Source organism: Nelumbo nucifera, chromosome 5, assembly GCF_055504915.1.
Source record: "Nelumbo nucifera cultivar China Antique chromosome 5, China Antique-T2T, whole genome shotgun sequence".
NCBI classification, from domain to species: domain Eukaryota; kingdom Viridiplantae; phylum Streptophyta; class Magnoliopsida; order Proteales; family Nelumbonaceae; genus Nelumbo; species Nelumbo nucifera.
The window spans coordinates 19,460,663-19,483,719 of NC_142653.1; the positions used below are offsets into that span (position 1 = coordinate 19,460,663).

The following is a 23,057-nucleotide window of genomic DNA, read 5'->3' on the forward strand; positions in this document are numbered from 1 at the left end:
CACGAACTATACTGGGCCCCAAGCCTCACAAAGCTGACCCGAGCTGACCCGTGACAGCTCGGAACACTCCAAATCGAACTCGAGGCACCTCGCTCGCCACTCCAACACTTCACCTCCAAAGCACCAGGCCAGCCAAACGTACCCGACACCAAGGACGTCTTTGTCCAAGGGCGATGTACCTGACTGATTTGGGATCTGACGCCTGACAGCCGCATTTCAAACGGCTTCCTGCCACCGCCACCTGCAATCGTCGTCACTAGCCGCAGAGACGTCTCCGACAAAAGGAACAGTGGCGGTTCTGTCCGACCAGAGGAAATGACACCCGAACTGGCAGGAGTTCAGAAGTAATCATGCCCGACCTGACGAAGGCCTGGAAGTGAGTGCGCGAGGTGGTTATAAAAGGCTTCTACCCCCCAGGGACGAGGTATGCTAACTTCCGCGCTATCTGGTTATTCTTGCCTTTAAAAGACTCTAACTTGAGCTTCGGAGCCCTTACGCCGGGTTCTCCCCGGAGCCTCTCTTCTCCTCCCGTTTCAGGTCCCTGTTACTCATTTCGGAGGCAAGATCATCAACAGCTAAGACCGGCCAGATCGTGCATCATCAGTCATGATTCTAATGCGACATGTTCCAAAGTTATTAAGGGGATCAAACCGTTCTGTGAGACCTGTGAATCCAAAATAAAGCCTGTTAAGAAAAATAATCTGTTACATATTCAGGGGTTAGAAGAGATAGGAATAGAACAAAAAAAGCAAAGATGGAAGTAATAAGGATCCGTTTGTTTACAGTTGGAATCGGAATCAAAATCCTTTGGAATTGGAATTAGAATGATTTATTCTCATATTCTGTTTGGTTCAGACAGGAATGGTAATGAAAATTGGAATAAATAAGAATATGATTTCATTCTCAAAAGAGGGGCAGGGAATGACCATTCCCTTATATGGGAGAATGCCATTCTAGCAGGAATATATGGGAGAATGCTATTCCAGCAGGAATATATGGGAGAATGCCATTCCAGCAGGAATAGGAATGGAATTCCGATTCCACTTAACCAAATAATTGAAATCGGAATAGCCCATTTTAATTCCAATTCCAGACCCCTATTCCCGTGAATCAAGCAGAACCTAAGAAATGATTTAAGCACTCATAATTTAATGATAAAAATAATATTAAACAGAACAGAATAGCAAAATAGGATATATATAACTGACTCATATAATTAGAACAAAGGGTTAGATGATGAAAATAATATAAGGATAGCCTATTGTTGATTTGCGGCCGACCTTGTATGTAAGCAATGTAAGTTTCTGACTTTAAAGAAAAATTCCAAATCGACACAAATATTAAAGATTTCCAAGTGGACAGCCGGTACATTAAATTAAAGCCGGACAACCATGGTCCACCGATAGGAGGCCTTTCAGATGGGCCACATCGGCCCTCAAATTGCAGAAGACCCAATGTATTTAGTAATAAGAAATCAAGGGTTGCTCTTGACTATCCAGTAACTGTGGCTTACCTCAGGGTGAGGGTGGATATTTTTATACAAATTTTTGAGTTCACAATGCATAAAGTTAATTATGTAAAACACTAGAAAAAGCACACCACTAGCTATTAATAAGCAATACTGTAATAGCCTTGCCCAAACAACCAAGAGTTAGTGAAATAAAAAAAAAAAACCTTTTAAATATCAAATAGAAAGCCTCTCTACGAGACTATGATCATGGGCCCCAAGTTCTCTTTGTCTATTCGTCACGTATTAATTCAGCTCACAGTGCCATTAGAGTTTGATACTTTGATAATAATGAATTTAGGTGGTGTTTGGTGTCATTGTTTCAGAAAACGGTGATACATTATGTTATATTGAAAAAATTGGTACTCCAGAAAATGATAACATGTTTAGAATCGTTTTTTTATAAAAAATGGTATTCTAAACCATGTCTTAGAAATCGAGAAGACATGGCCTGGGGAAACGTTGAATTCGCCGTTTTCTCAATTTAGAGCTTGTTGCTGCCAATAAGGTGGTAATGACGTGGACTTCCTATAAAAAGTATCAGTGCTGAAAACAGATATAAAGCACCGGTACCAAACAGAAGGTGTTGCTATTACCCCAAAAAATGTCCTACTTGATAACATTGTTTCCAAAACAAACAAAGAAAAAAGAAAAAAAGAAAACAATATTTTCTCAGAAAACAGTGCTTCCAACCCACACATATACAGCACCGCTGTATCTGCAGCATCATGCCAAATATATACTTAAATAATTGTTCTAATTAGTTTAAACTAACACTGTAAACTTGGATAATCACTCATCCATCCAGAAAATGTAGTGCTAGGCAACTTACAGTTAGAAAATTGAATTGAAAGAGAAACAAAGTTACATATGTAAGCTTGCAATATTAAAGATTCAATTTTTCTACATGGTTGAATTTTGCAGCATTAGCGAGTTAACTTGCCGTGGCTATGATTTCATCAGATGTCATGCGTGAGACAGTGGCAAATGCTATTGACCTACTTAATAATTGCTAATATTATATATATACACTTTGTATCTGCTTTTAGTCTTGCATCACTCTCAATGTTGTAGGCTGTTTATGAAAGAAAGGTTTAACAAATGCGAAGAAAAGGTCATTTGGCCTCCAAAGGAATGCAAATTCCAGGGGCAAAAACACCTTTGCCATCCTCCAAAGACTAATATTTAAAGAACAAGCTGTTCATTTTGTTTTTCTTTAAGAGTGGTATTGAATCTCAATAATTTCTTCCACTGAGAGTCTCATTAATGATTGTTTTATTTTGTTCTATTTTTAAGTGAATATCATCAATGGATTGGATACTTGTTGGTTCTCAATTAATGTTTTCAACCCATTATTGACTTACTTGGTTGAATCGTTCAAACCATTACTCAGTCAAGATTTTGGGTCTGGTTCTATTAAAACCAAAAAATTTGTCAAAAATTGTTGACCTGGTCAAAACCTATCCAACCTAGGTGGTTGAACCGTTGACTCTTTTGACTTGGTGATTCACAAGTTGCATACTAAATGTGTATACAAACTGTTAGAAGTCATACCTTTACACTCCGATGTCCAATTGGGATGACATTTTATTTTGGATTTTGGGTAACTTTTTGAGATGTCATAGGTGCTTTGCCCTGCTAATTTTGAGAAAACCCCCTTTTGGCCTCATCAAATCACAACTTTTAATACTTGTTTACAAATAAAAAATTTAAATTTAAATTAAAAATATAAATTAAATATAAAATATTACATATATAACACAATTATATATTATTTATTGATAAAATACATACATATATACATATTGTGGCATAGTCTGACCCATCCGACCTGAATGGTCAAACCGGTAACCTGCAATCAAGAAGAAAAAACCATTTAGCATCTAAGTCAATTTTTAAACATTATTCTTAACCCACCCCCACCCAAAAAAAAAACATAAGAAGAAATGCTAGAAAACATGAAATATAAAGCAATATATAACAATAAGATATCCGTTCGCTAATATATATTCTGTTTGACTCATATAGAAATCCATCAGAGTCACAAAAGGTTATTAACTGAGCCTTTAATTAGAATTCTAAAGGCCTAAACCGTTTCCATCCATTGGTATTCAGATAATTTGTGTAAAGAGGTTCTAGTCCTCTAGAATGCTTCACTCTTCAGTGACGTATTCAACCTTAACTTGCCACGAGATAACAGTATAAAGAAACAACAGCATCCACAGAAAGGATATATACAAAGACACTAGCTAGCATGTTATGTCTTGCTAATGAGGTCCACCATCCATCAACCCATCCTCTCTTTCTCTCTCTCACAATCAGGCAAGATATTTTATTAGTTTCGGGTGATGACGACCATTTTCACCCACCATGAGTTTTCAATTGACAATACTGCAATTCCATCTTTATTGTGTTTGGTGTAATAATTGGGCAAGAAGACCCCAAGTCACCCTTTGGCTAACATCATCATCAGAACCCGTTTTCAGTCACATAACCAATTAAAACAACTATCGCACTAAAAACAAACCACTACAACAAAACCAGGTGGAATATCTCTTTTCTCTCAACACATGTGAGCCTTTTTTTCATTAATGGCTGGCCACATGCTTTCATCATCTCTAACTACAATACTAAGGTGCTGTTTAATAAATCTGAAATTTGAAAAGTTAAAAAGACTTTAAAAGTGTTTAAAATCTTAAAAGAGGCATAAATGTTTTTCTACTTTTTAGAGAGTCTAAATAAATAAGGTTGTTTGTATTGGATCAATCCTTCAGCATAAAAAATTCCCTAATTTTATTATTTTACCCCTAAAATAGACTATTTGGTAATTTTGAGTTCAATTTGCATTATTTCATAAAAATAATTTATTAAAATAAGAATAAAATTGAAAAATACATATAAATTTATAAATTAAAAAATAAATGATTAAAAGTTAAAATAATAATAAAAATATTAGTAAAGTCCATGAAGCAATAAAAAAAATATTTAATGATTAGAAAATTAATATCTTAAACTATTAAAATATTTAATAATTAATAAAAATTAGAGCAATTAATTATTAATACAAATAAAATTATAAAAATAAAAAACAATTTATTAAAATAATAATAAAATTAGAAAGAACACATAAATTTATAAATTAAAAATAAATTATTAAGAATTAAAATAATAATAATAATAATAATAGTAATAAAGTCTATGGAGCAATTAAAAGTATTTAATAATTAGCAAATTAATATCTTAAAAACTATTAAATATGTAATAATTAATAAAATTTTAAATAATTAATAATTAATTTTACATCAGTTGTAGTGGTGTTCTATTTTACATTGTTGCAACGGCGTTTTGTTTTACATTAGTTGTAGAGGAAAAGAATGGGGTGGATGTCTTGCCCAAAATTATTACCCTTGGCTAATCAGTCGTTGAAGCATAGCTTTAGGTGTCGAATCCACAGAGAAGCTGATTAAACCAACAAAAGGAGTTATCGTTAAGAATGAATAACCTGGAGAAAATGAATTTCTAAAAATAAAAAAAAAAGAGCAAAAATATTTGAATAAAAGTAACGATGACTAAAGGATGAAAAGTAGTATTGTGATGAACAAGGCGTCGAGATTCACTTGATCGATTTGCTTAACTGGTATTGACTTTGATTCCTATTTATTACTCAATTGCAAGTTTCGTATCCCAAACAAACAATTGGAAAATATAACTTTGAAACCAACGACAAGAACAAAAGTATTTGTTTTGAGAGAATTAATTTTCGATGAAGAACAGGATGATCTATTCTTACAAGCTACCCAAGAACAACAATATATCAGATTGACAGTATTGCAGTCAATGATCAACTGATAAAATAAATCTACCCAGTCAATCATTTTATAACAAATTGCACATAAAAATAGAATGACTAATCTTATATGGAAATTGAAGAATATAACTTCAGGGTTTATCAAAACAATAAAAGAAATCTCTCAAGGAATCATAGTAAAATAACAAGTAAAACTCATCGATCAAGATCCTCCCTAGCCTTGTTGAAGCTTTATCCGCGCTTTGACGTCATTCTCCCCTCTTCTCTTCTATGAAAGACTGAGAAAATAATGTCAAAATAACCTCTGGAAGTCGTCCCCCTTTTAGGTCAGATTTTTCCTTTTTATTGTGTTGTCAGGCTCCTAAATCTACTCAGCCCGGATCCGCATCTACCCCCAATTTTCGCCTGGATAGAGATTGATTTAGAGGAAATTATCAACAAATAAATTGTAACTCTATCTCTTAGTTATCCATAGCCTCAAGAATCATCGAATTTTGACATCTGTAGAGAAAGATATGCCCAAAATACCAGACCTTATTCAGAGCAATGCGAGAAACGAATCAGCACTCATACTTGGGTCATGGAACTTGGGCTTGGGTTTCTTGGACCTATGTTTGGGCTTTCCTCCACTCAATTATTAATTCTTTCAGCATAAAAATTGCACAAATAATATAATTGATACTTATAAAATTATTATGAAAAAAATATTACTTTTAAGCTCTTTATTTTACAAATGTCAATTGTTGAGCACACTTTAGATATACATTTTCATGCTTTTGTCAGCAGAGATGACGACAATGGTTGAGTGTGGAGAAGAGATGGAGAGAGGGAGAGAGAGGGAAATCGAATGGCTAAGAGTTGTAGTGGATTCAATCAAATGGCTCAAGTGGCTAAAGACAGAACCATAGTTACTAAAAATTGTAGCGGCGATGGTGGAGAGAGAGAGAGAGAAAGAGAAATCAAATAGCTAAGAGTTGCATTGGTTGAGAGTTGTACCGGATTAGATTAAATGGCTCAAGTGGCTAAAGACAAGACCTCTGCTACTGAAAGTTATAGCAGTGGTGGTGCAAAGACAAGAGAGAGAGAGAGGTTGAACGGCTGAGAGTTGTAGTGGATTCGATCAAACGACTCAAGTGGCTAAAGACAGGACCACCGCTGTTGAGAGTTGTAGTGATGGTGGTGAGAAGACATGGGAGATGGATGGAGGGAGAGAGAGAGAGAGAGATAGAGAGAGGGGAATCGAACAGTTGAGAGTTCAACTAGCTAAAGACAAAGGTGTTAAATGATGCTGTTGAGAGTTGTAGTGGTGGTGGCAGGAAGAGCGAGAGAGAGAGAGAGAGAGGAATGAAATTTGAAGATGGTTTTCTTTTCGACAAGTTCTCTATCACTGGCGACTATAGGATTTCTTCAAGTTCTCCATCACCATCTCCCTTTTCGTTCGATGACCACAAATAGAATGGGCTTCTATCATGTTTAAATAGGGGTATAATATGTCATTATTAAAAAATTGACGATATTTTAGACTTTTGGCCAGGTCTGAAATGCATTTGACCGCGTTTAATGCCTGGCCTGGGTCTTATGGTTCCAGATCTAAAAATGCATTTCATATCTTTTTTTAAATTCAAATCCAAACACAGGTGATGTTTGAAAAGCAACATTTTCAAACTTCAAATGTTTGAAAAATGTTATCAAACGCCACATAATTCTATATATCTCATTTCCTCTAACATGAAATCAAATCCAAAGTCCAAACATGGAAACGCATGAGAAGTGATTTCAACATCCTCTCCTGCTTAGGTGGTGATTTAATTCTACTAATTAATTAAGAATTACTTTTTTATGCCATTGCTAAAGAATTACTTGTGAATGCACCTAAATTTACCCACTCTTTTGTCACCCTTTAACACTTTTCTTCTCTCTTTCTCCATGCAATCGCCAGGAAATGAATAAAAAAGAATCACACCTTCTCTACTTTCATTCTTCTTCCTTTTTTTCTCTTACTTCTCTCATCCCTTTATTCATACTAAGGTTTATATATGTCAAGGTGATGAAGGAGATTGGCTTCATTACTCACAAGACCGTGGTCACATTGTTCGTAGATCCCTTCCAGCCTTGCATTGGGAATATCTCTCCACAAAAAAAATACAAGTATGAATATATTCCCAATGTAAGGCTACAAAGACCGTGCGAACATCATGAACATGGTTTTGTGAACACTGAAGCCAATCTCGTGATGAAAGGACTTTTATTAATATAAAAGGAACAAAAGCACCAATGCCAAGCTTCAAACAATGTAAGCCCTTGATTAGTACTAAAATATTTCAGTATTTTGATATATTCCCACATGTATTTTAATAGCTTTCCAACAATAAGTGACCTCAGACCCAGAGCTAGGGGTGGTCATGAGCTGAGCCTTTCACGAGCTATTCGAGCTCGGTTCGGCTAAGTTTAAATCGAATTTCGAGCCAAATTAAAGCTTAATATATAAACTCGTTTACTAGTCGAGCCGAGCTCGAGCCCAATGAAGCTCGGCATGACACTCGTGAGCCTAGTATTAAATAAATCACTTTTATTACATACATACATACATACATACATACATACATACATACATACATACATACATACATACATACATACATACATACATACATACATACATACATACATATCTATAATAGTAAATAATTTTTATAATTATTTGTTAAATATATAATATTAAATAATTTTTATAATTCTTAATTTTTTGTCTAAACAAATAATTTTATACATATAATTTTTATTTTTCAAAAAAAACTTGGTTTATAATCGAACTCAAGCCGAGCTCGAACTCAAGTCTCTAACTCGAATTGAGCTTAAGTTCGGGCTCAAATGTCATACTTTTCCAACGAGTCGAACTTAAATAAATAAGTATTCGGTTCAGCTCGACTCAAATGCACCCCTACTTAAAGCACGACTGATCAAAACGGCAACTGTGTACTATCTCTAAACCATTCTATGATGTCAAGGACGGAAGGATCACAATTAATAATAGTTAGAACAATCTGAAACAATCTGGCGGTTCAGATTTCATACCCCCTATCTAGCGCCTGATGCAAAATTGCAAAGTACTCTGAGGGTCCCTTTCCGTGATTTATGTGAAGGGCAAACTTGGCAATTTGCATATACATCCTTGATTGTATACTACTATACTATGTATGAATGAAACTTTGATCATTGACTAAATATTTTTATTTTACTTTTCTTAAGAAAATTAATAAAGGAAAAAGGAAAGGAAATGAAAAGTTAGATTAGTGCTTACGGAACCATTAACATAAACTGTGACCAAAACGTGACAGCCTCTGTCTGCTTGCAATTTGCATTCTTTATTTATGGGTGAGATTTGAGGAGAAAAAAGGGAAGAGACAGTGAAGCATGAAAGGACAAATGGGTTGATTGAATTTTTACAAAGAATCTTGAATTAATTTATTAGGATAGTTGTTTAATTGGGGCGAAGTACAGATTGATGAGAGCTCCGAGACAACCAAGGCTGTATTTTCAGAATGATCATGTTGAACCCATTTGCCATGTTCCCTCTTTGCTTCACATGAAGCTGGAGAAAAATTAGGTTTATATTAGTTTAAGCTACTAAGAATATATATTTACCAAAGATGAAATAAATAAAGATAAAACAAATTAAGTAAGCATTTCTTTATTAATTCGTACCAAAAGTGTCATATAAAAGTTAATCGTTTTAATGATTTTGTTCGATCGATTGTAATGTTGCTGTGGGTAGTTGCAGTCTAAAGTTTAAACTAGCATAGCACCAATCTCCATAAAGATCCAAAGCATGAGCCTCACCATTAGACCATGTTACTTTTCGTTCTAGATTAATTGTACCAAATGATGGGCATTTTGGTCACTATAAATTTTGTTGATTTATTATGAATTGGGTATATGGTGATACACACCACGATCCAGGATTGAAATATCGCAAATTCGCAACGTATAAGGCCACACCATGTATCATATCAGGGTTCCTCCGATATGTCCCTATACATCATGTTTCGGGGTCTCACTCACTTATTTCAGGGAGTAGACGGATCCTAAACCGGCCCCCTGAACCAGATTGAGAAAAAAAATTAAAAAAAATGAAGGCGAGCTTCGATGCAAGTCAATATACCTCATCCAATACATTGGTCTATATCAATATTTTGAACCTCAGCCACGATAACCTCTAAAGTTGGAGGCTGTGGGAATCCACTTCACATCTATGTTGGATTGAACCAGCTAGCATTCCAATTAAGTCACCCTTCAGTTGGTATATAGGGAAATCAAGGTTTTTAAAATCGAATCGGATAATGAATTGATCAAGGGTCCAGTTTTTGGGTTGAATGGTCTAACTGTTCGAATCAAAATAGATGGCTCATTTTGATAAAAAATAAAAAGAAATTAAAAAAAAATGGTTAAAATCGCTGAACAGTTTGAACAATTTGACCGCTTGAATCATCAATTTATTAACCAAATCAACGTTTTTTTGGCAAAATAACAATTTTGGGGTAAAACGAAACTGGTCACCTGACTGGTTCCCAGTTTTTTTGGTCTGGTCCGGTTTTGAAAACCATGAGGGAAAGGACTGAAACACCGAAAAGCTTTGGGAATTAGGGCTGTTTGATTAGAATTCGGATCTGTTCCTCGTACAGTGCTCCTCACACCAACTTCACAGCACGTCCCTGCCCTAAATTGGTTATATTTTCCATTGTTTTTAAAACCGGACCGGACCGGACGATCAGGCTGGAAAAATTGGGAACCAGTCACCTGACCAGTTTCGTTTTCCTCCAAAATCGCCTTTTCCCCTAAAACCGTTGATTTTGGTCAATAAACCACTGAACCGGGCAGTTAATTGTTCGAACCGTTCAAACCGTTCGAATGGTTTTGACCATTTTTCCAATTTTTTAATTTTTTTAATTTTTTAATTTTTTTGTCAGAATGGGGCGACCATTCGGATTGAATAATCAGAACATTCGAACCGATAACCAAACCGCTGACCAATTCAATCACCGGTTTGTTTTTAAAAACCATGATATTTTTCTGTACTTGTATATTGTTATTCATGGAGTGAAGTGCATATTGTCATTCCATGTTCCCAATGTATAGTGAGATGTACTGTAAGATCGTCATGGGTGCTACCGCAGTGGATTGTTAGTGGTTTAAACTGGTTTCCGAACCCACCCCTCGTCCTCTCCTCCATTGAGAACATATGATATGAGGAGTCATGGCAGTTGGCAGAATCCAATTGTCTTGTTCATGACTTCAAATTGGCAACCAAGAATGCTTTGCAGACCCCACTGTGCTGTTTCCTTCCAAAGATCGGCCAGATCAAGCAATGTTAATTGTTAACCATCAGTTCTACCCACTCTCGTCCCATGTTACAGTAGGGACTAGGGACCACCGGCCATGCAGGTTTTTCTAACATCCAATTCATATACTAACTATACGTTATTTATTTCGGTTCTGTTTGTTTTTTTTTTAATTTCATTTTTTCTGCTCTTAATAAAAGAAATTAACTATTTTTATCCATCCAATCGACTAACAAAGGGTAGGTAATGAGCACGAGGAAGGAAGGATATTTGATATTTCTCTCATCTCGGAAGCATAAAAAAAGTGACAACTGGTCCAAGTGATCTTCAGCCTTTAGGGCTCATACTAGATCTTTTCACCTTTATGCGTTTAATGAATTACCAGAAGTATGGAGCGAAAAAAAAATTAACAAGCCGCTTTTCTTATCCTTCTTTTTCTTCTTCTCTTTTCGATAAGCAGATGCAAGAACTTTTTGATTCTTATCATAGTTGAAGGAAAAAAAAAAGTGAAATAAAAAGGAAAACTGAACCGTGATCTCATCCTTTTTTTTTTTTCCTTAAAGCAACAGATCTCAGCCATTAAATACAATTACTAAAATACCTCAGTTGGATCAAATAAAACAAAATCAACAAATATCAAATAACCACACCACCACCCAACTTTTTAGAAAAATTATTTCTAATGTGTCCACCAATATAATTCCGAGGAGACGTAAACGTGCATCACCATCAATAATGATAGTATTTTTAATCAATAAAAACAACAACAATTCAGTAGTTAAATTCTTCTACAAAGTCCATCTGTTCTGTTTTTTTATCTCATTATTTCATTTAAATTTAGCTACCAAAACTGAGTGGCTATTACTATTCGGCCAAGGAAAATTGAAAAAAAATAAAAAATAAAAATAAAGACGAGAGATGAAAGCTATGAACAGTAATGGAACGGTTCCAAGTGAATAATATAATATATTACTACTATATTATAAATAGAGAAGCAAACTACAGAAATCGATAGGCGATAGCCACTGAATCCATGTTTTTATATTATCCCATTTACAAACCAAGAACCCAATAACCAAATCCCTCCGCTGCACCACCCTCTCATTGTCTTTTTCAACGCAGGCCGACGAGAGGTAAGAAAAGACCTCTGTGCCTTAAAGCTCACAAAGATCAGTACTGAAAAATGTCTGCAGAAGCCATGATGGGTTGATTTAGATACATCAAATTCCACGGGTTTATGAAGCTATCAGTATTGATTTGAGAATCCTCAGTTTCGAAAGCATTATTGCCGGGATTTAAGCAATTAATGATCTCATTGAGAGACTGTAATCTGTGACTCAACTCTTCCATCTGAGCCCTCAGTACTGAATTCTCGGCCTCAATTGTTAGGTAGTGCTGAGTTGTGATGTTGATACTCGTAAGGATCTGGTTGTTCTCCTTCCTGAGATGAGCAACTTGGGCCATCAAATCATCCAAGTGCTTTTGTTTCCGCATCCTCGATCGCCTGGCGGATTCCCGGTTCGATAGCATTCTCTTCTGTTTCCTTTGATCGATTACCTGCTGAAGGTCTTCTTCAGAACCAGAGCTCTGAAGCGTGGAAGACCCTGATGAAGTCCCACTTGAGGAAGCCATGGTATATTTACAGCAAAGAGATTGTAATACGAGAAAAGTTTTAAGAAAAGGATTTTCTGATTGGACTAGATTTTAGAAGCAAAAAACGAAGGACCCAGATACTAATTATTTCAGGCTATTACGTACGATAATATAATAGATAATATTATCAGAGTATGAGAATTAGTTCATGAAAAAACATAGAACCAGTAAAGGAACACAACCGAGAACGACTGAACTAAGTGGGTCCTGCGTCTCAGTGACGAATTTATCATAAACCCCGAGAGAAGGATTTCACTGACAATTGGAGACATGAATCTGAAACATCAAGAACAAGGTATTAAGCATCAAGATAACGAAAAGAGACTGCTTATTGCGTAGATATGAATATAGTAAGAAGAGGAGAGCGACCAGGAGCTCAACGGAGAACTTCGCTTTTTGCGAGAAAGATAAAGCAGCAACAAGATTTAGCAGAAGGGTTTTCGGTATTGAAACCAAAAAGCCAACTTCAACAGCATAAGGCGCTGTCAAAGCGAGCGAAATCAAAACCCTCGAAAATAGAGATCCTGTTATCCAAAAAGACGGGACTCTTGTCTAACTGAAAACCAAAAAAAAAACCTTCCAGAGATCCACCAGCAAAAGGGCTTTCAGTTTTCGTTCTGAAAACCAAAACCAACCCTTCAATTCAGGAAGATAAACACTGGCAACACAACCCCACCCTGAAAATAGAAAGAAACAGAAGGATTATGCCCGCAGAGCTTCAGAACCTCAGCACTATGGGAAAAATTAAGAGAGAGAGAGAGAAAGAGAGAAGTATCCCAAGATCTATAGGGAAGAAAAGGGAAGGGAAGAGGTTTTGAAGGGTGTAGATAGAGGGATTTATAGAACCAAAAAGCATAACAGCATAAAATAAAATACTCAGAAAAAGATAGGCCAATATTAATAAAAACAGGATAAAAAATAACAACTGAAGAAAGAAGAAAAAAAAAGAGTGCAGGACTTTGGAATCTCTTCTAAAAAAGTTGTTGGGAGGGGTGATGAGGCATGTGGGGTGGAAACGAAAATTTCCACAACCGTCCAACTCCAGCTGGTGAGCAACAAAAACAGAAAATTATAAGCCAGAAAACCAATACCTTTGAAAAGATTTTTACCTCTCTTTCACCACTTGTACCAAATTCACCGTTAGATCTACTGCGTGCTTCTCAGACTCTGTCACTGTGCTCAGTCCTCACTGAGTCACTGGCATGGCCGCATGGGCCATAAAGGGTGGAGAGAGTATTAAAACTATTTACCAAGGGTATTCTGGTCTTTACAGTATAAAAGTGCATATTGGTAGTTTCAATTTTTTTTGGTAGAATTGGTAGTCTCAATTGATGTGATAATATAACGACAAAAAAATGTTACAGGGCTCAGCGTTCTGACCTCTCGTCCTACAGTATTAGAACAGACAGACCAGAGGCGTTGGATTAACAGGGATAATGTCATATGTAACCTTGGCGTAGAATAGAAGGGTAGGATGTATGCAACTTGAGTGCACAGCCCTCCGATACGTATCGTCCGTCGTGCTCTTCATGATCAGATGTTCAGATCAAGATCCTGCGATACGAAGTCACAATTTGGAAAATGGAGGGAGAAACGGTTCCACGTAGATAAAAGTATGTTCACAATATCCTTGCCATAAATACATCGATCGGTATTTACCAAAAAATACATTTGTCAGTAGTCAGGGGCAACTATGTCCTTTCACAAAGCCAAACTCTTCTAAGCTGGCCTCGAATCCTCGATCATCGAGAGGTCGCGGCAGGGATCAGAAGCAACGTTAGAGATGTTGACGTTGTTAGTGAAAAGTTGAAAACTTAAAACTTAAAAAATGAGAGAAACGCCTTATATGTCATATGATAGCCGGCGATTATGAAATCAGAATTCCGAAGGATAATTTCTGGGCCAAGAGAGTAAGAGACTCCTGTATGGGGGCCCATTCCTCAATAAGCATCAAGTATCGAGATATTACTGCGAAACATTCTCTCCATCCATGATCCATCTTCCATGGTCTTTTATTGCACAGAGTGATAGAGGCTGAGATACTAACCCGATGGAGCTTCTACACGGTAGGATCGGAATCTGATGATGTTTTTAGGGCATTGATTTATTATATATTTGTAGTCTAACGTCTGCGAATGCCAACAATAACCCAATAGCACAGTGCCAAGGTGCACACGCTGAAGAATTCCACTGGGGATCTGGCCTCTGGGTCTGACTGAGTGCAGGAGAGGAGATGAATGCATGAGCTGGGCCACGAAACCGTAAGTTGATTTGGGTGGAATGGATCATTTTACCTTTGCGTAAAAAGGATTTAAAGGTCGGGACATGAGATAGTCGTGAAGTTGATTGAGGTACTTAAATGATGGCAGATGGAATCATGGGTGACGCCAAAATAATAATTATCGCTCATACTGTTACCCAAACAGTCGTCTTGTTTGTTTGTTTGTTTTGCATTTTCCTTTTCCTACGCTGGACTCTCTTCGATGCCACATGGAGAGGGATAAATTGGGCTGTCAATTAATTTTGGTGGACCATCTAGAGTCTAGACTGGTTTGGTGACGGGTCTCACCCCCCCTCTCTCTCTCTCTCTGTCCTTTTAAAATGTTGGAGATTCTGAAGTAGAAAGGGTTGCTTTTTTACCACGTAGGGGGCATTGTTGTGCTGAAAAGTGCCACATAAGCATAGGGAGAGAGAGAATGAGGGGCTGGGTGGAAAGGCCAGAGTTCCGTTTCAAGATTCGTGGCCAATTAGAAAGAAAGAAAGAAACCCAAAGGAGGCTGTCTATGGGAATCCGTTTTCTCCTCATTTCATCAAGCATACTGTGTCTTTTCTCGAATCTCACTTCTTCTTGTCGGCTGAGTGCTGACTGGAGTGGAGACATCAAAAGTAGAACACTATAACTTAATTTTGATGGCCTTGCCACCCACCAATATTATCATCTTTCCACAATTTATGATAAATTAATGTGACCCAGATACCAAGTATGGCTGCAATTAATTACAAGTACGTTCAAGAGTTTTTTTGTTTTCTTTTCTTCTAATTATGTCCAAGAGTTAAAAAACAAAAAATTAATCTAGAAACCAAGAAACAACTTACAATATTGTAATGCATCCTTTTTTTCGGTACAAAATTTTCCGAACTGAAATATTCAATATTCAAATTATATTTTTGTTTTTTTATGATGAAAAGTTTCTTTTTCATTCCATTTATACATCAAACAAATTAAATTAGATGGGTTATGAAACAGAAAGGCTTTTGTTACAACGGCTCAGTTTGAAAGGAGTAGAAATATAAATATATACTGTATAAATACATATAAAATAATACAAAAGATAAGGTTTTGTACTCTACATATTTATATTTGTACTTCTTCCAAACTAAGCCAACGAGAATAGAAATAATATACAACTGAAATGTTTCAGTCTAAAAATTTTATGAAAACAAAGGTTAATTTCAATCTAAAATGTTCTGCATTCATTTTCAGAGAGAAGCAATCGCAACCAAACCAAACAAGCTAGCACAACTAATTCCAACCAAAACAGCATATATACTGAAACCTAATCCAAACCTTGTGGAGTAAGCTATATAACAAGGACAACGACAATTACAATGTGAATGCTAGCATCACACCCCATAATCCTCTTCATCTGCATAGGAAAAAAAACTCTATTTATGTTTTATGCGACACTAAAATAATCTAGTTTGAATTATCATAATTAACTATAATTATGAAGTGGGACCAATCACAATACACCCTATTAGCCTGATTTGTGGAACCTACAAAAGATTTGGGCACTTGCTTTAATAATTAATAACAATAATACAGGTGCCACTTGCCAATTGGCAAGTTGGAAAGTTCGCTGGGCCGCTCGCTTCAAAGAAAAAAAAGTTGGTATATATGGTTTTTGATTGGTTGTCTAGCTGATTGTAGTGGAGATTTGGGATCCAATTCCGGTTGTATAGCGCATGGAGCCAAAAAAAAAAATGATCATATCGCCATTTTTCCTTATTATCTTCCTCTATTTTGTGAAATTCGGTGTTAGAAAGCTTTTTCTACATGTATTTCAATATTTTCTCGGTGCGAATTATGAGGAAATTTACAAAGTAAAAGAGAAAGCTTTTTCTACATGTATTTCAAATGTGCCTATACTTCTGCTTTGCATTGTTTGAACTTGGAAATTGGAATTCCAAATTAAAGGATGTTTTGGATGGTTTAGTCCGTGCGATTTGGGAATCTCTGTGCACTTGCTTCCTTCTAATGATAACAACGACAAACAGATTGTCCTTGCTATTTGCTCATGAGTCTCGCGATAATTTTATCATAGTAGACATGGTAGCGAGACTGAGACATATGAAACACAAGGAGCTGGTAATTATTTTGCGAAGCTACACTGAAAAAGTTGACCTAGTTAGGGATGCAAACAGTATGTGATTGTTCGAATTCAAATTTGAGTTTTTTGAATTTTATATTATCAAGAGCGATATCAATTTTATCCATTTATAATTGGATCGAATATGAATCCACTCCTATATGATCCAATGTAATTTGATATTAAACATATACTTAAAATTTATATTGTAATATATTGATGGAGTTGATTTAAATGTTGTTTTTTATTAGAATGTTGTAATTTAACGATTTGTAAAAGTAATTTTTAATTAGTTTTGTTTGTGAAATATATATTAATTATTAAAGCCATTTTAATTCATTTTATCAATAATATATAACATTTTGATATTTTTTTAGTTTAATTTATTTATACTACTCAATATTCAATTATAATATGAATTTAATTCAAATCCAATATATATTAATCAACATTAAATATACTCATGTTTGACTTGATTTGATCCATTTTCAGCCCTAGACCGAGGAGCTTTTGAGATTAAAATAGAGGTGTAAAACAGGTCAGACCGCCTACGGGCACAGCCCACAAGCTACAGTGACGGGCCATGCCAAGCAGGACACAACTCCTACCCGTGGCTTATGTGGGCTCGTGTTGGAACGGCTCATGCCAAGCATGTCATGTAATCATTTTATTATAGTATTTTTTCAATTTCATTTAATCATTTTATATTTATTGTATAAATTGATTATTCTGATGAAATAAGAATTTAAAATGGTTTTTTTTCAGAATTTTGTTACAATTATTGAATTTGTCATTTTTTCTTCAAATTTTCGTTATTTTTTATAATTTTTTGGATTTTTTATTTTTTTGTAATGAATACATAAGAAAAAAGAAAATGAAATATTACGGGCCCATGGGCCACGGGCCTAGGCTTGTGCTGGGCCCCACCCCAACCTGCATGGGCTGTGCCGATATAGCCCACTAAAATAGGTGTGCCGCAGGCCAGCACGACCTGCTATAGTGTGGGCGACACTGAAATGTGGGCCAAGCTATCCGACAGGGCCCACATTACATCACTAGATTAAAATCATACAATATTCATTTCTCGTTGATGGAGGTTGACTTGTTCACTAATCAGGTCAAGTAAAGAGCTTCCCCATGCATACAATACAATGATTTTATTTTTTCTAGGTAAATTTTAGACTCCACCCACCTCCCCAAACCTCTTCATACATGAAAAACCTCTCTGATCTTACCATCCTCACATTTGAGGGTGGCATGAGTTAGATTCACAAGAAGAGGGTTATTGAGTGAGGAAGACTTAAGGTTTTCAATATATTGGTAATTTAATTATAAGTAATGAGGGATAATTTGGCCTGATATATCAACACCCGGACATACGGAAGTAATCTACTGATTAGACAATAACTTAGTACTCCCTACCACTTCAACAGGCCAAGTTAGCTCAAGTACCTTGGGCACTTAGGCCAAGATCGAGGTCTAAGTAGCTTGTGATAGCCCAACCTGTTGATGTGACACGTAGTCAACTTCTAGAAGCTAGTCAGTTATCTTCGACCTCTTCAGGATCATGTCGCACGTCTGCAAGCCTTATCCTTATCTCGCCTAGTTCGGACAGACATGATAAGCCTTATCAATTCAGACGAAGCCACCTCTGAGTGCGGAACGGATTCCTAGTAGCACGGGCCAGGGATCTCGGAGGTCTTTCATAAGACATACGAAAACTCACCTATATAAGGGCACCAATCCCAAGGTCACAAGGTATGCACGATTATTTGCTCACTAACCTTCTAGCGTATAAGCTTTCAGCTCGCATACCAATTACTAACTTAAGCATCGGAGCACCCACCCCGGCCCCTCTGAGCTCTCTTTCCTTGTAGTTCGACCGACCAGCAAAGCGGACCGACGTTCAAACTGCCCTCCAGCTATGAGCATTCAAATCATGCACCATCAATAAGCAACCGAGGTATTTTAATAAAATCAATATATTGGTCGAGATTGTCAAACTTAACCTAACATCATACCCTATTCATAACATGTATGAGGAAAACCCATCTCAGCCCCAAAATTAGTTTTCCAAAAAATAAAAGAAAAAAAAAACACCTCATCAAGAGGAAAACTTTGACTGTTGGAGGCCAACAGACTATGCTCTTAAGAACGATTTTGGGAATGCCATGTTACCATGAGAGTGAATCAATTAGTAATTGCCCCCTATTTTATTTTGATAAAAAAAAGAAAGACATGGGCGTGAATAGGTGAATGTGCCCACCCCAAAAAGGCTGAATAGGTGGAAATTCCGCAGTTATCATCCCTCTTGAGACTTGAGAGGGACAAGGGATGATATGGACCATATGGTCAATCCGAATCATCCACCAATTCGTTGTATTTTATTCCCAAAATCCTAATTTTATTGGAGTAATATTCTTAGTTGAAAACAGATTTCTTACTCACTTTCTTTACCCACAGTACATTACAGCGGCAGATATCACATTAGAAGATGGCGATGTTTGGCTGCAATTCAAGGTGAATAGAGGGTAGTGGGCAGAAAATCCTATTTTGCATAATATTAAATTTATCTACAAAACGAAATTTGCTCTAACTTCATTTGAAAGAAGCAGTATTTTATGATAACTTTGGCTGCTGGGGGCCAACAGCCTATGCCATTGAGAGCATTTTTGGACTGAACACGTTCACTCATTCATACCCATATTTATTATTTTGTCAAAAAAAAAAGGACAATTATATCTTACCTCATTTTCATGGTAACGTGGAATTCCCAATAACTCTCAACACTTCAACAGCATCGACTGTTAGCACCCAATAGCCAAAGTTTTTCCCAGTATTTTAATATGGAAGCTTATGGCAATTCAAAAGGAGAAATTTATTGGTCACGCGGCAATGTTATGGGCTAAAATCTAACAACCGTTAGGGTAACTTGGGTCCAAAGTAATTTTTCAGGTCAAACCTCAAAGTTCAAACTTCTTCGCTACACCCTTGGTGGATGATCTGTGGTTGATGCGTCAAATTAGCTGGTTCTGGTTGTCACTTTTCATCCACTCACCTGCTTCATCTCTCTCTCTCTCAAAATGGGAGATGAATCGGAGGATTCTCCACTAAAATGTCCATTTCCTCGTACCAGGAAAAAAAGCTCCTCGTATGATGTGCTAGATTTATTTCTCTTCATTGACGATATTTTTCTACTTTATTCATCAAATTTTGATTAATCTCCAAGACCGTCCTCACAACTTAAAAAGCAAATAAAATTTTTTAAGCATCTCAAGCTTTCATTACCGTATTTGCTCTTTAAAATCCTATTCAAGAATCAATTATCTCTTGTTTATATTCTCCTTGAATCAACTTTTTCTCCATCTCACAATTTCTATGTTCAAGATTTCACCATCCAGAATTTCAGATGTTAATACCTGTTTGGTTACCGTGACAAGCACAAGAAAAAGCTAAGTTGTGGTTACTGGTCAGCAAACCCTAATTAATTAACCCGAGAAATCGAGAAGGTGTAATGGGTAAAGAAATGGGCCTCGCTTCAATTATCTACTTTTCCAACCAAAAACCAAGCTAAGTTGTATCAAACCACCAATATTGGATGTTGTCGGGGAATTCAAGAGGCGACTGGAAGGGAAGGAAGTTGAGAGAAATGAGAAGAGGTTGACAAGTTTCTGTACTTTCCTTATAAGACAATGTACAGAGTACAAGAGTACAGTTTGCATTGTTTGCCCACTCAGCTCGCTCACTGCAAACCCACTTCCAAGTCTACTCATCATCGCCGCACGCATGCGCGAGAGAAGTGCAGGGATTAATACATGCATATATGGTGTTTGGCGTGTGGTCACTGTCATGGAACACTTTATAAATATATAATGTGATATTGAACATCTTTACCACTAGTTTCACTTTCAGTAAAAATGTCAAATCAATTAAACAATGTCTACAAGATGTGATTCAGTGATTGTTTCATTGTTTGGTCGGCATTTGAAGCTTCTCAGGATCCGGATCGAATGTGATTGCATCAATTCTATCTTGGCAATCATGGGTGGTTTTACTTTCTTTTTTTTTTGTTTTTTGATAAATTGGCTCCTTAGTTGAAGAATTTATTAATTAATGTGGTCATTTTGATCAAATAGATTGGAGGTGCATAAGTAGAGCAGAAGATGGAATTGCTTACCAGTGCTTAGCCAGCTAGTTTAAACTGCAGTGTGAAAGGTTTTTAGGGTCCGTTGGTTTGGAGTTGGAATCGGAATCGGAATTGAAAATTTTCAGAATCGGAATTGAAATGATTCATTCCCATAGTCTGTTTGATTCAAACAGAAATGAGAATGGGAATTAAAATCAGTAGGAATGGGATTTTATCCCCATGGAAAAGGCAGGGAATGGCCATTCCCTCAAATGGGGAAATGCCATTCCAATAGGAATAGGAATGGAATTCCAATTCCTCCAACCAAATAGTTGGAATCAGAATAGCCCATTTCAATTCTGATTCCAGACCCCTATTCCCGCGAATCAAACAGGGCCTTAGTGTTGGTCTATGCCTTAGTGGGGTGATCATAAAAAACCAGAAAGATCAAAAAAACAAAATCAAATTGGTGAAATCGAATTAAAATTTCCGAATAACCAAACTGGTTTGTTTTGTTCGACTCATCAATATATATATATATATATAATGTTATTTATATATTATAAATGAAAATACACATTATATAAATATTTATAATATATAATATATTATATGTATTTTGAATATTTTATTATATATTTATTTATAATATATATTATAAATATCAAAAAACTGAAAAACCAATAAACCAACTGATCATAAAAAACCGAACTGATCAATTGGTTAAACGATTGACTTCAATTTGGTTTTGATTCACAGTTTTATAAAAACTGATAGTGCTGGTTTGGTTTGAAAATAGGCCTATAGTTTGGTTTGGAAACCGGTGGTGCCAGTACTAGTGGTACAAGTTCAGCTAATGGTATTAATGTTCCAGCCTGATGTTTGTTCTGACTTCGTTGATTTTAATCAATGAAATTTATATTTATATTTATCAAATATAATTTAAATTTTAACTGCTCTTATAATTATAATTTAATAATGGATATGACACTTAGTCAAAATGGAATGAGATTGATGTAACTGACCTCATAATCGAGACAATGTTTAGATAATGATGAACAATAGACCAAGCCAAAACATTAATTCTTGCATTAGAACATGCCAACCTCAACCTGCCCAGAATTATTATGCCTAGTTGATTAAATATAGGGCCAAGTACTTAGTGGCTCCACAACTTTTTTGTACAAAACATGTTGGGTCGGATAGTGGGTCAACCCACGTTGGTGATGGCTCGAACCAATTAATTAGCAAATTTTGAATTAATGTTTTTCATGTAAAATTTTGGGGAAAATTACAGGAATTATCGTGTACCTTGGGGTAGTGATACTTAAGGACCTCAACTGTCAAAAATCAATAAGAAACTCTAATTTTTAGAATTCTGTCGGTTATTTACAACATCTGATATAGCTATCATGCGTGCATTAAAACATTTAACAATACTCAAATAATCGTTTGCATATCTTATGAGACTGTTTTATCCTTTCCTTTATTGCGTCTCTGAAACCTCAATTATATTTTTAATCCTTTTCCCCAAATTTTCAAAGTTGAATGAATAGGGTATTAAAGCAATCCAATTGTCTGCGCATCATGTTTTTCAGAGAGAGGCTTTGTTCATGTTTGATTCAATTCTCATTTTAAGAATGAGTAAAAATGGGCAGAATAAAAAGATATCGTTATGAATCAAATACTTTTTCCTAATATGATTTTTTTTTTCAAATTGACAAGTGTCCTATGTTGTTCATTTTCATTCTTCAAAAAACTCTTACCAACGGGCATAAACCACTGCCTAATTTTTCAAAACCATCAGCATAGATATTTACTGATAGATAGCCGGTAGTCAATGTCCATTAGTGTAAGTTTCCACAGTAATATGCCAATAAACATTTGTGGCAATGGTTTTGTAGATCTAAATCATTGTTGACATAGATTTTTTTAAAGAATGAAAATGAGCAAAATGGGATATGATTATTTTTCATGCTACAGGCTATCTCAACTTTTATAATATGGGTTGAAAAAAATAAGGTCCTTGGCAAGAATTTTGTAACTAAACACTCTAATGTTATTCATTTTTGCCCAAATTAAGCAAGAATTAAAAGAATGATACCTAGAGCAATGAACCGAATATGACATTTGCCTCCAAAAAGATATGCTAGCTGAAGCAATTATGTCCATTTCTGTCATTTTGCAATTTTATTGTCTTAATTACTCAAAATTTCAAACTGTCAATGAATACGTTGGTAAATTTATAATTCAC

General features: G+C 35.8%; 1 protein-coding gene across 1 annotated transcript; it reads right to left on the reverse strand.

Annotated features, from left to right (window-relative positions):
* Nucleotides 1-11,607: 11,607 nt before the first annotated feature.
* LOC104595624 (bZIP transcription factor 44-like) lies at nt 11,608-13,142 on the reverse strand. Its single transcript, XM_010256428.3, has one exon. The coding sequence runs from the start codon at nt 12,284-12,286 to the stop codon at nt 11,825-11,827; it is 462 nt and encodes a 153-aa protein (XP_010254730.1). The 5' UTR covers nt 12,287-13,142; the 3' UTR covers nt 11,608-11,824.
* Nucleotides 13,143-23,057: the final 9,915 nt, after the last annotated feature.